The following is a 12,707-nucleotide window of genomic DNA, read 5'->3' as shown; positions in this document are numbered from 1 at the left end:
TAAGATCACTGCTGGGTTTTCTTCCCTCCTAAGGTGCGACAAACCATAGTCCAGGCTTCAATTTTGTCCAGATTGGACTATGGGAATGCCCTTTATTTGGGCACCAATAAGGCCAGTATCAAACGCCTGCAGAGGGTTCAGAATGCTGCAGCTCGTTTGTTAGTAGCACTCACAAAGTCCTGTTCAGTTGCCCATCTAATCTCCAAGCTGCACTGGCTGCCCGTTGAAAAACGCATTCAGTTTAAGGCGCTTTGTATGTCGCACAAGATCTTGTCCCGTCAGGCCCCTTTGGGGTTGTCCAACTTGCTCGAGTTTTATGTTCCGCGGCGCCTATTGAGATCGGCGGGCCGTGCACAGGTCTGTATTCCCAGTGTTCTTAAAGCTAGAGCAGGCGGCCGTTCCTTTCGTAGCCTGGCGGCAAAACTCTGGAACTCATTGCCTGTTTCCATCAGAGTAATCCAGAATCATCCGGCTTTCCGTAAAGCCATAAAAACCTGGCTTTTTCCCGGCCTTCTTGGTTAACATCTCATTTCTTCTCCTGGGCGTATGTCTTAGGTTTGGGGTCACGCTGGGACGCCCCGTTGCTGGGGCAGCCATGCGCTATACAAATCTGACTAATAAATAAATAATAAATAAACATGGCATACACTGCGCCCGTCACCTTCAGCACACCATATTTGGGGACATTTCTCCCCCTTCTTATTGTTCTGAGAAATATTTATAGTGAGTTTATAATTATATACTTTTTATTGTCATTCCTTAATTTTAAAACTCCTAAATAATTGTCTAATGTCTAAATAATTTGGGATAAATAGTGCAGGCTGTTAAGAAGTTGTGATTTACTTGTATAATTTTTTTAAACTATTGAACTTCTTTTAATCACAATTATTCAACTGGTATAAATACGTTATTGATTGGTATACATTCCGTAATATCTCCATTCACTTTTAGAAAACATGATGTTATAAATATTGGTAAAACAACAACAAATTTAAACATAATATTATCCAGATCTTCTTTGTCAATATATATAAAAGTTACTTGTAATGAACTGGTACAACTTAATCAATCAATCAACTCTCCAAATATAGCGTAACTTATCACCCAAGAGGCTATCCAGGGAGTGGGCTGAGGATCTCAGTAGAAGAGGCAGGTCTTGAGTCCCTTCCTGAAGGTCACCAATGTGGGTGATGTTCGATGATGGAGGGGAAGAGCGTTCCAGGATTTGGTGGAAAGGTGGGAGAAGGATCTTCCTCCAGTGCGGCAGTGGCGGATGCACAGTGTCTGTGCGAGAGCGAGGGGAGCGGAGGTTTCTGGGTGACTGGTGGAAGTTTAGGCGATGGTTCATGTATGCCGGTCCTTGATTGTGGAGAGCTTTGTAGGAATGGGTCAGAAATCTTGAAATGGTATCCATTCTAGGTGGCAAGCCAGCGGACTTCTCTCAGGTGCTGGGAGATATTGGTCCTTTTGGGCAAGTTGAGGATCAGTCTGGCTGCTGCATTCTGTATTGTCTGGAGTCTTCTCATGAGTTCGCTGGTGGTGCTTGCATAGAGTGTGTTGCTATAGTCCAGAAAGCTAGTGATGAGGGCCTACATCACTGTTTTTCTGATGTCAGTGGGTAGCCATTTGAAGATTCTGCGGAGCATGCACAGCGTGTGGAAGCTGGCTGAGGAGCTAACTTTGACTTGTCTTTGCATGGAGAGTTTGCTGCCTAGGATGAAGTTGAGGTTGCCGACATTATCTTTCGGAGTGGAGGTGGGCTCAACGGTGGTGTGGCTGCCGAAGATCAGTACTTTCGGTTTTGTCCATGTTGAGTTTCAGGCAGTTGTCTTTCATCCAGACTGAGATGTTCTTCATGCAGTTGTGAAAGTTGGTTTTCATCGAAGTAGGGTCTGCTGAGAGTGAAGGGATGAGCTGGGTGTCATCGGCATAGAAGATGATGTTGATGTTGTGGGCTCTGATGATGTCTGCTAGTGGTGTCATGTAGATGTTGAAGAGGGTGATACTATTAGACGAGCCTTGCGGGACACTGCTGATGGTTTGTTTTGACTGTGAGGTGAAGGGAGGGAGACAGATCTTCTGTGTGCACCCCAAGAGGAAAGATTCCATCCATCTAAGAGTGTCATCTTTGATTCCGCTCTTCTGCAGTCGGTTGATGAGTGTGTGGTGGGAGACAGCGCCGAAGGCAGCGGAGAGGTCGAGAAGGATCAGGGCAGCTGATCCCCTCTATCGAGTAGGGTGGGGATGTCCACTGTCACAATAGTTATGGCTGTTTTGGTGCTGTGGTTCGCTCTAAATAATGATTGGGCGATGTCTAAAAGGTTTTTTCTCTCCAGGTGTTCGATGAGTTGGAGGTCAATGGACTTCTCCAGGACTTTGGTGTGGAACAAGAGCAGCGAGATGGGGGAACGCTGTGGTCTGCGGAGGGTTTCTCAAGGAGGGGTTGGACCTCCGAGTGTTTCCAGGCATCGGAGAACATCGCTTCTGAAGTTGAAGAGTTGATGGGGGTACGGGTCGGTGGGTGCTCCTCAGTAGATGCAGTACATTACGGCCTTAGTATTCACTGTGCTGAGTTGTTTCCATGTGGTGAGTGGATGATTGGGGGCCGTCTTCACAGGAGTGGGGATGCTGAGGAGGTCGGTGGCTTGAGGGTCGAAGTTTTTGTAATGGTGGCTATCTTGCTGTGGAAGTGGTCTGCAAGAGGGTCGCAGAGTTCCTGTGAGGAAGGGATCAAGTTTTCTGGGGCCGATGGGCTAATGTCCAGGTGAACTCTCTGACGATGGCGAAGAGTTCCTTGGTTTGGTTGGTGCCGACCTCGATGCGTTGTGTCAGGGCCTTCTGTTTTGAGGATTTGAGGAGGTGGTGTTAGTTGTGGAGGACAGACTGTTGTTTCTGCTGGAGCGCCATTTTATTTCCAGAGCTGAATTCTGGGGTGTACCAGCTGGCTCCTTTGGTGTGTCTGTTTGTTCTGGCTGGTTCTCTTCAGCTGGGTTCAGGTTGGCGGAGGTGTCAGGCTGGGAGACGATGAGGGTGTTGGTCCATTAATGTTGAGTGAGCTTGGTCCAGCTGCGGAAAGGGGAGCTGTGGTAGTTAGGAGTGGTGCAAGGGGCTCCAATGATATGATGGTCGGAACAGGTGAGTTTTGTGTTGTGGCTGTATCTGATTCTGTTGCTAGACACAAAGATGGGGTCCAGTGTGTGTCCAGCTCTGTGTGTTGTCCATACGTTCCAGGTGGTCAGTGGAGTTGGAGTCTGTGAGGTTGTCCAGGTGAAAATTGAGGTCTTCCAGGAAGAGGAAATCTTCAGAATCAATGGCGAGTGGGTGATGAATTCTGTAATGGCATTGCTGTGGCTGGTTCATGGTCCTGGGGGGGTCGGTATGCGAGGGAGCCTCTGATGGGGGTTACGTCATGGTTATAGAGCTGGAAATGCAGGTGTTCCATGAATGGCGCGGTTTCATCTATGGTGCTCAGACAGATGATTGCTTCCCTGTGTACAATGGCGATGCCGCCTTTGTGTCTGTTGGTACGGTAGCTGCGTTTCAACCAATGTCTGGGGCTGATGCAGGGGAGCCAAGTCTCTGTGATGAAGGTCACGTCGGGGGCAAGGGTGGAGATGGTGTCCCATACTTCATTGGCGTGTTTGCTCAGCAATCTGGTATTGATCAGAAGGCATCTGAGTTGATCCAGTGGGGTCTCAGCTGGCGAGGACGGCATAGTGTGGGATCCTGCGAGAGCAGTCGGTCCTGGAGTGGAGGTGCAGCGGTGACAGATGAATGGTCCTGCTGTGGAGCGGGGAGATGCTAGGCAGTGATTGTTGTGTGTCGGGGGTCTAGGGTATAGAGATCAGCAGCGAAGTATCTGTGGGAATCCGGAGGGCCAGAGTTCCTGGGGCTGGGCATAGTTTAGGCACAGACGGGCTTGCTTTTAGTGCGTTGAGGCCTCCATCAAGTAGGTCATGGAAGGGGCACTGAGGAGGTGGGGCAGGAGAGTGGGAAGTAGAAGAGTAGGAAAAACTGCAATCTGGGACAGCGGGAAAAAATTGGTATCAAGGCTTCTGGGGGCACTGGAAACCTTGAGGGGATAGCGGAACTGGCCCTGAAGGACTGTTTTACCAGAACTTACTGCTGCTGGCTGGCTGTCAAGTCAGGAGTCCGGCCACTGGCAGCAGTCAGGAGGAGACAACTGACCTCAAAGAAGCTGGTTTGAACTTATTCAATTAATGTAGATTTTTTTTTAAATGCGGTTTTATTTGCCATAAATCAAACAAATTATTGTTAACTTTTTAAAAGGACAATACCAAAAGTTAAACAATTTATGTAGGAGTTTTAACAAGCAATGCCATTTCCCATTAAACTGCTAAACAACATTTGCACTAATTAGATGTCAACAGCTAGGCTTGCATGTTGTAAATTACTTTTTTATATTTTTTCCATCAGTATCATTTTGACATACCATACAATATCATCTCAGTACTTATCATTGCTCAAGAATTAACATATTAAATGCTCAATCATTAATGAACATTATACACAATGTTAACAAAAACATAACATTAAGCTACATCATGTACAAAATGTAAGACTGCTATATCCATACACTTGCATTTGCACATGATCTCTCTGAAATTCTACATTGGCCTAGGCCTGTACCAACATCAGTCACTCATGGTTCATTTCAGTATACAGTGAAGATTCATAATGTGAAGTGTATACGAGAGTCTCAAGGTGAAGAGGAGTAGTTTTATAACACTCACAATGTACAGCATTTGTAAATACTGCTTGAACATTTACTGTTTTTCTGAACAGAAAGAACATGTTTTTCACTAAGCCATATACCACACCACTTATTGCAGGAGTAGGAGAGGGCACTAATCTTGACCTTGAGTGTACTAATAAGTTTCCTTTAGGAGTCAGTGGTTACAAAATAAATTGTTTATGCCTTGTAGATCAGTTATAGCAACTATGTGATGAGCAAACGTTGTCTTGGAAAAGTATATGTGCACAAAATTATCTGGAGTTTACTCAGAGTTTGTATTTGTTGAAGTTTTACTTCCACAGATTTTGTCCAATGACCTGTGTCTAATATTCATGCATGCTGCGCACACCTGTACTGTTTTTAGAAATTGTCCGCAACTTTGATAAACATGTTACTTACCGGGAGTTGACTTGGACCCTGGTTTTTGGATGAGACCACGAGCTCTTATTACTTCCACTTCTAGTTGACCTTTTTTATCTACCATTCCAATTTGAATGTCACCTATAAAGAAAACAATAATTATGTCTCCACTGTACTTCTCTAGTTTGCTTCTAGCAGTAATGTATGATTATTTTGATAAAGAAAAGAATAGTTTTGTCCCCTTGATATACCTCTGTGAAAAAATTGTTGTCCAGGGATTTTCATTTTTGATTTCTGTTTTTGCATAATTATAGAAGTAGTTTAGCTTGGGCAGACATTGCTAATCCGGGCCGAACTTTTCTGGACAACATTTTTAAAAATGGCAGATCAGATGTGTTGGAGTAATGATGTATTATTTCAGGAACCAGGAAACCTATATACATAATTTTGATGTCAAAACATAGGTTTAGGGGGTCAAGTAGTCTTATAGAGACAGAAAATAACTTCTCCGAGCAATCCTTCCAACATTTTCCAAAATGGGGGCTTTATAATGATGTGTTTTAGCTATCATATTGGTAATTTATTTTAACATTCTTTTTGTTTCAGGTTTTCCATTGATTCAAATTCATAAACACGAGCAAAGCAGGTGGTAGCAGAGGATCTTTACCTCCTGACAAAGTATTGCTAACTACAAAATCTGAGGACTTCTTCAACAATAAAAAATGTGTTATATGACAAACTAATCGGAAAGAAAAGCTAACACCAACAGCGGATGGACAGAAGCGAGTTTGAAATGCTGCAGAAATACGGCAAGACAAAGTTCACAAAAGATCGAAACTGATGGGTGAAGAGTATCAAATGTGATATGATCATAACAAGTGCTACAAGTCGTATACAATGGAAAAAAAAAAAAAAAAATAGTAAAACAATAGCAGAAACCAGTGACTCACAACAAGAATCCGAGTCTTCTAAGAAAACAACGACTCCCAAACCCAATGCCCATCCACTTAGAAGATCGATGGCTACCCCTCGTCCACCTCCAACAACTGATCAGAAAGCAGAGGGTCTTCAATGTGTTATCGGTGGTTTACCCAGAACAAGGTCCAAAGGGATTGACGAAAGAACAAAGTACAGAGTATGTGAGTCTCAAAGGGCAAACATGCTTTTATCTGCAGCTTGTTTCTTCCAAGATGAAGCTTTCAGCCAAGTAGCTGATCTAAACAGCAAGTAGAATGTATTTGCAGTGGATTTGTATGCCCATTCGAACAGCATGCGCGCATACATTATTAAATATGAATGTACAATGAGAACCCAGCAGCAACGTAACTGCCAGTCTTCAGTTAAGTTTACATTTTTTGAAAAAGCAAATTAAGTTTTAATGCCACTCTTGAGTGCTGCTTACGGGTTCACACTCAGTGAGATCATAGAAATAATGGTCAACATTGATAAAACTGTATTGATACAAAATACGGAAATTAAGATGTTTTTGGTTAAAATGTATAACGCCAGAATTCGTTTTTGTCAGTCTAACAAAAAGAATGAGCCACTTATGTTGTTATAAGATGATTTGAGTCCTGAAGTTCTTGCTGTCAAAATAAGATCACAGGATGCCGTAAAATCACCAGGTACCCTTTTAATAAATGTCCTGAAAGATTTAGATTTTGGACTTAAGGATACATTTTCAAAGATTCAACAAGAATGCCTGATGTTGTCTTAACATTTTTCACACCATTGTTTAATACCAGCAAAGCAAAACTGTTACAATGTAAATTTCTTGAGTTTGGAACAGAAGCCAAAAACATTGATGATGGCTTTGAAGATATAGGCGAAGAAGTGAAAGACAATCCCATCAACCGACAGGCTTATATTGTGCAAATGTACTGTACTTTCCAAATCATGTTTTATGAATTACATCAAGGCAAAGAGAAAACTCCGCTACACATGATGACTGCCCACGCAATCTATGGCAAGTGTAAAAGTAGAGAGCTTCAAAGAATAGGATTCTTGTATCAACAAGTTATAATGACGTAGTATAGAGCAGGAACTTGTTAGCAGCTCAAGCTGTAAAATTGTGTAAATCCAATAGCACACTACTTCAAAGTCACTTTACCAAGAAAGGATTTACAATTGCTGCTCTTGATAATTTTTGATTTTGAAAACAGCTCTTCTTTGGCTGGAACATCCCGCACACATTATACTGCCATGGTGCTTTTTCAAGACTGTACCAATAAAGTAGCTACTGAAAAACAAACTGTGTCATCTGTAGGCATAAACAAACGAAGCTGCAAACTTATAACCCAACTGCCTTGTTAATGTGTGCATAACTACAAGCCATCAACACCTCCCAGTCTACCAGAACATTTCAAAGTGGCTGAGGACATGGATCTTCTTTTACTTGATGCTGCGGTCTGCAATGCTGATTTAACAAAATGCATTATATTGCTTATTCGGTGCGGACTAAAGGATGAAGAAAAGTCAGTTCCTCTGTGGGCTGAAATTCATGCTCTGATCTCCCAGAATACCATCTCACTGAAGAAGGTTGGGTTTTTACCTGCAATATCATCTCCAGTCACAAAATACGCAACAGTATACACAGCTCTACAAAATTCCCAAAATGTGCATGCTCAGGTTGAAGACCAGCCTATCCTGCCAATTTTCTGTGATGAAGGTGTTTTACGTATTGTATCTGACATTTTTATGAGCAATCCAGAAGAATTTGATGATTTATATCCAATGATGGGTCCTGGTATTTGGAAAGAGTGAAAAAGCTAGAGGTGGAAAAAGCATATCTCTACAGAAAATTCCTACAAAGACGTTTTGTGGTGAAAGACAGAGAGGGAAGGTGCAATGCTGTGGCTCCATATATGTACCTGGAACAGACAAGCTCCAAGGGAAATAATGGTCAGACACGTAAAAGTGATTATGTTGCTCAATGGCACCTAGTTTACAATGAAGTCCTTTCTATTTGCAATGTTTTCAGAGAGATGACAAATTCAAAATTAATGCACAATCGATAAACTGTTCCTCACCACGAACTTGTGAGAAAGAGAGGGGAACATTCTAATAAAAATGTTGATAGCCTTCTTCATTTCATGCAGCAACAAAGAAACCCCTTTGAAATGACTGAGTTTGTGCAACTACACAACTATGTGACCAACAATATGTGGATAACGATATAAAAGCACCTCTACTAGATGTCCTGGAACCTTGATCAAAACTATACGCAGAACTGAAGCAGGAGAAATTTGTATTGAAAGAGAAAAAGCTATTTGGCATAATCACTAAAGCTAAACTTCCAAGCTTTAAATGCCATAGTAAGAGTTTCGTCCAACCAGCCACTACAAAACAGGTTACAAAAAACAACTTTCGCAAGCACATAGAGAGATGGCTGTAGCAAAAGAAAGGGGTAAATTTATCAAGGACATTCTGTTGCATGAACTTCTTCCAACAAACGCATTATTTGAGATTGCTGCAAACAAACAAATGAAGCACAAACTCATACAACAGCTCGAAAAGAAAACGTTCACCTAAAAAATTTCAATTCGAAAATGTGTCCTCATTGAAAACTGCTGGTATTGAGGGCTATATGTCACAATTATGAATGGTCAAGATTTCAACCATGGAGAACTTTGGAGAGGTCGTTCAGACTGTTCTACAGATATCAAACTCAGTGTGTACCTTGCAAAAACTGCACATTGTCTTTGACAGTTATCTTGAACAATCTGTCAAAGAATGTGAGAGAATCAGACGACTGTCTACAAGTGGAACAATTGACCTTGCCTGCATCAAAAGTGTGCCACTGATACTTAATGAATTCTGGTCATCAACATCGAACAAGATGAATTTGGAGATGTTAACTCGCCAAAACATTGCTGATGCATCAGTGAACACTGATTTTCCAATTATTTCAAGTGGAATGATTGTCAATGAGAAGTTGGTGACTGCAGAGATATATTCAAAAGGTACGAGCCATATTGTTCAAGAACTTAACAGCAAATTGGAGGAACCTGATCTTCGTGTTGTGCCACATGTTGAGTGGGCTGTTCAAAATGGTTCCAATCAAGCCATTGTACTGCAAATGACACAGATGTTATTATTGTGCTATTTAGGTTTAGACATAATTCAAGGATTGTCTGAGTTATGGAACAGGCAAGAAAAGACAGTTAATCCCACTTCATATTCTGAACAAGAAAATTGACTCACTGATGACCAGTATTCTTATCGAGGCACATATTCTTACAGGTGATGATACTATGAGCAAAATTGGAACAAAGCTTGGAGCTTTGACTGCTGAACCTGTGAAGTTTCCAAAAGGATTTCCTGAGACAGATGAATAATGTAACGTTAAAGACGCAAATAAATACCTTGTGAATGTGTGGGAAAGGAGTTCTGACTGTCACATATTTGATGATCCTTGTTACAGTGAGTTCAAGGGATCATTCAGCCAATGTCATATTCTGCGCATGGACAAATTACCAGAGCATTCTACTTGAACAGAAATTATGAAATGTTTTGGATCATGTGTATGAAAAGAAAGATCTAAGTGAATTTGGTTGGGAAGATATTGATGGGGTGCTAAAACCTACGAAATTTCTGAAGCCTCTACCCACAGAACTTACAAGTACATGTACTTGCAAAACCTTTGCTACAAAAAGATGTCCCGGTCAATATGCTCTTCACAAATGTTAAAAATTCTTCAAATGTACCACGAAAGATAGCTGTAATAAATAAAGTGAACTATGAAAAATTGGCTAAAACAGCAGTGATATACATTATTTCTTTTCATATTCGGATCATAATCATTGTCTGGTGTATACATAAAAGGATTAAAAACTATAATTATTTGTTTAATTTCTTCCTCTATTATAGCCGCCATTTTGGAAAATAGCAGACGTGTTGATCTGAGGAGTTATTTTCTGTCTCTATAAGACTACTTGAAACCCTAAACCTATGTCTAGAAACAAAAATGAAGTATATAGGTCTCATGGTTCCCAAAAAAAACATCATCACTGCAACACATCTGACATTTTTTTAAATGTCGTCCAGAAATATTTGCCCCAGACCAGGAATGTCTACCCAAGGTAAATTACTTCTCTAGTGATACAAAAACACAAATCAAAAATAAAATCTCTGGACAACTATTTTTTTATTGAGGTATATCAGGGGGCCTGGGAATAAAAACAAGAAATATATAGGATTAGAGTCCCCAGGAGGATTAGCCTTCAATAGGTGTTTTAGCTAAGACTAACTTCACATTATCACATGTTTAACACTAAATAATCAGAACAAACTTCAATTATTGCCAGAATGTTTGTCACAACCTAAAACTGAAAGTAAAAGTTACTTATCTTCGGTAACACAATATATCTGGTAGAGACACAGTCTAGCCGCAGATTCCTTAACTTTGAATTCTCCCCAAGTGCCAGACTGGATCCGGAGATTTTTCAGCAGAACCTCTGCGTGCCGGAGAACGGCATTGTACGGCTTCGCTGTGAAGTTGTCTCTATATATAACGTCAGTGGAGCCATATAAGTCCCGTCCGGCACGCGGGCATCAGTTTCTTCAGTGAAACATTCCACGCCAGAACACGGACCCACTATAGAAATTTGTTGTGGAAACAGTGTGCCAAAACAGTTTAAAAATCTTTGAAACAATAATAAAAAAGAAGCATCAAATGGTATATTAATACCAGACATGGATTTTAAAGAAACCTCCAATAAAATCAACGGAACACTGGTATACATGAAACCCTGCCCACTGGTGAACAACTCCCATTTAAGGGAAGAGACCATACACTCTACAGACGATTCATCAATGGTAATAAACAGAAAAGCAATAGCCAAACACGACCTACAACAACACCAGACTGTTTGTTGAACTACACCATTACGTGATATTTTGACAGTACCAATGTCAAGGTGTGAAAACACCAATAAGACTTTCATAGAACGAACAAATACATTAACACTGCTCACTGGTGTGTCATCCAGAGTAAAATAGAAAACCCACCCCCACTCTATCAACCACCCACATTGAGAAATGGTTGGTTTTGTAACATCGAAACAAAACAGTTTGTCTAGCCCTAACATAGATTGAGATAGTAAGCACTGGTATATAAACCAAGTACTGAAAAGATATAACTTTTGCCTCACAGGTCACTCTCAGAGCGGGAAGGATGGGCAGGGCGTTAAGGGATCTGCGGCTGGACTGTGTCTCTACCAGATATTGCGTTACTGAAGGTAAGTAACTTTTACATCTGATAGAGACATCTATCCACAGATTCCTTCACCATAAAATGTATGTACGGATTGCATAACAAGATCATGTCTCTTAATAGATTTTTTGATCACTGTCACAGAACATATAGATAAAAAGCAACTTTACACGTCCGAGAAACTCGGCACTTGAAGGAAAAGGTTGAAACCCCCTGAAGAACCATCTGTCAGGAAACAGACATCAACCCCTGTACCCAAAGGGGGCAAGAAACTCGATGACCAAAAAGGGCAAATACATGATAAATGTCATATAATCTGCATTGTTCATAACCATATAGAATCAGGTAAAGAAATGTCCTGATAAAATCCCCAAACAGGATTTTCAGAACTCATTTTCCCAAGCTAAAAATGAATGACAATACCTCCTAGTTTAATAGGTTAGTATGGACAAAATGAATATTCATATTTGTCCCATGCAACAATTGCATAACATCTTACCAAAATGATTCATATAAAGACACAAATATATATACAACTTAAATGTGTCACCAGATACTCTGATTGACCCAGCAATTCACGAAATTACACTGGCCAATAACTACTGCCAGAACGCATCTTTGATTGAAACCTTTTTCTTTTCTCCCCCTTTTTTTAAAACAAATGTAAGTAACACATATAATACAGTCATGTATACCCTGAATACCAGTGGTGGCTCACAGAGGGAGTGCTGCAGGGCGGTAGGGTAGGGCGGGGAAGGGTGGGGGGGTTCCGGAGTCAGACATACAACGGCAAGGAGTAAAGTAAGTAAATAAATCAATAAAACTATTTACCATGCGCTCGCTGCATCGCTAAATTGGTATCGATGTGCACCATGAATGGTGTCTCTGGCATCGACCGGCGTCAAGGCGGTGTCGTGACCACCTCTTCCGATGTCACAGACATCACCATGGGAAGTCACACCAGGCTGTGTCCCGATGTTGTAATGTCTCCAGGTACTGACCGGCGCCGAGGACGAACCTGCCAGCGTGCTCCTGTTCAGAGTCCCTTCAACCTCGTAGGGGCCTGAAGGCGCACCAGGGGAAGGTGTAGTCCCAAAGAAGGATTGCAGAGCAAGAAAATATGGCTGCATCTGGGTAATAGTCACCCCGGCTCCAGGATAAGGAGGGAGGCACGGGGACGACTCCTGTACTACATCCTGCAGTAAGGAACCAGAGGAACCAGCAACGACATCACAACTTCGTGAGGCAGAAGACCTCCGTGACCTCGATCCCTTCTGATGGGATTTCTGCGACTTGAACGAGAGATGCCCACAGGAACGACTTCTTGAATGGCCCCGCGCAGGAACTTCAGAGTGGGAAAGAGATCGACATCGCCTA

The 12,707-nt window shown here is 41.7% G+C and overlaps 1 protein-coding gene across 6 annotated transcripts in view; it reads right to left on the bottom strand.

The window, feature by feature from the left end:
• Positions 1–12,707, bottom strand: part of RIMS1 (regulating synaptic membrane exocytosis 1) — a 1,904,179-nt gene that overhangs the window by 45,706 nt on the left and 1,845,766 nt on the right. For all 6 annotated transcript variants that reach the window (XM_085610935.1, XM_085610937.1, XM_085610936.1 and 3 more), the window contains one exon: positions 5,156–5,257. In XM_085610935.1, the coding sequence (XP_085467061.1) occupies positions 5,156–5,257 (102 nt within the window). The remainder of the gene's footprint in view (positions 1–5,155; positions 5,258–12,707) is intronic.

This window comes from Triturus cristatus, chromosome 6 (genome assembly GCF_964204655.1).
Source record: "Triturus cristatus chromosome 6, aTriCri1.1, whole genome shotgun sequence".
NCBI lineage: Eukaryota > Metazoa > Chordata > Amphibia > Caudata > Salamandridae > Triturus > Triturus cristatus.
Note: the sequence above shows the minus strand (reverse complement) of the source record. Positions and strands in the feature narration are given on the sequence as shown.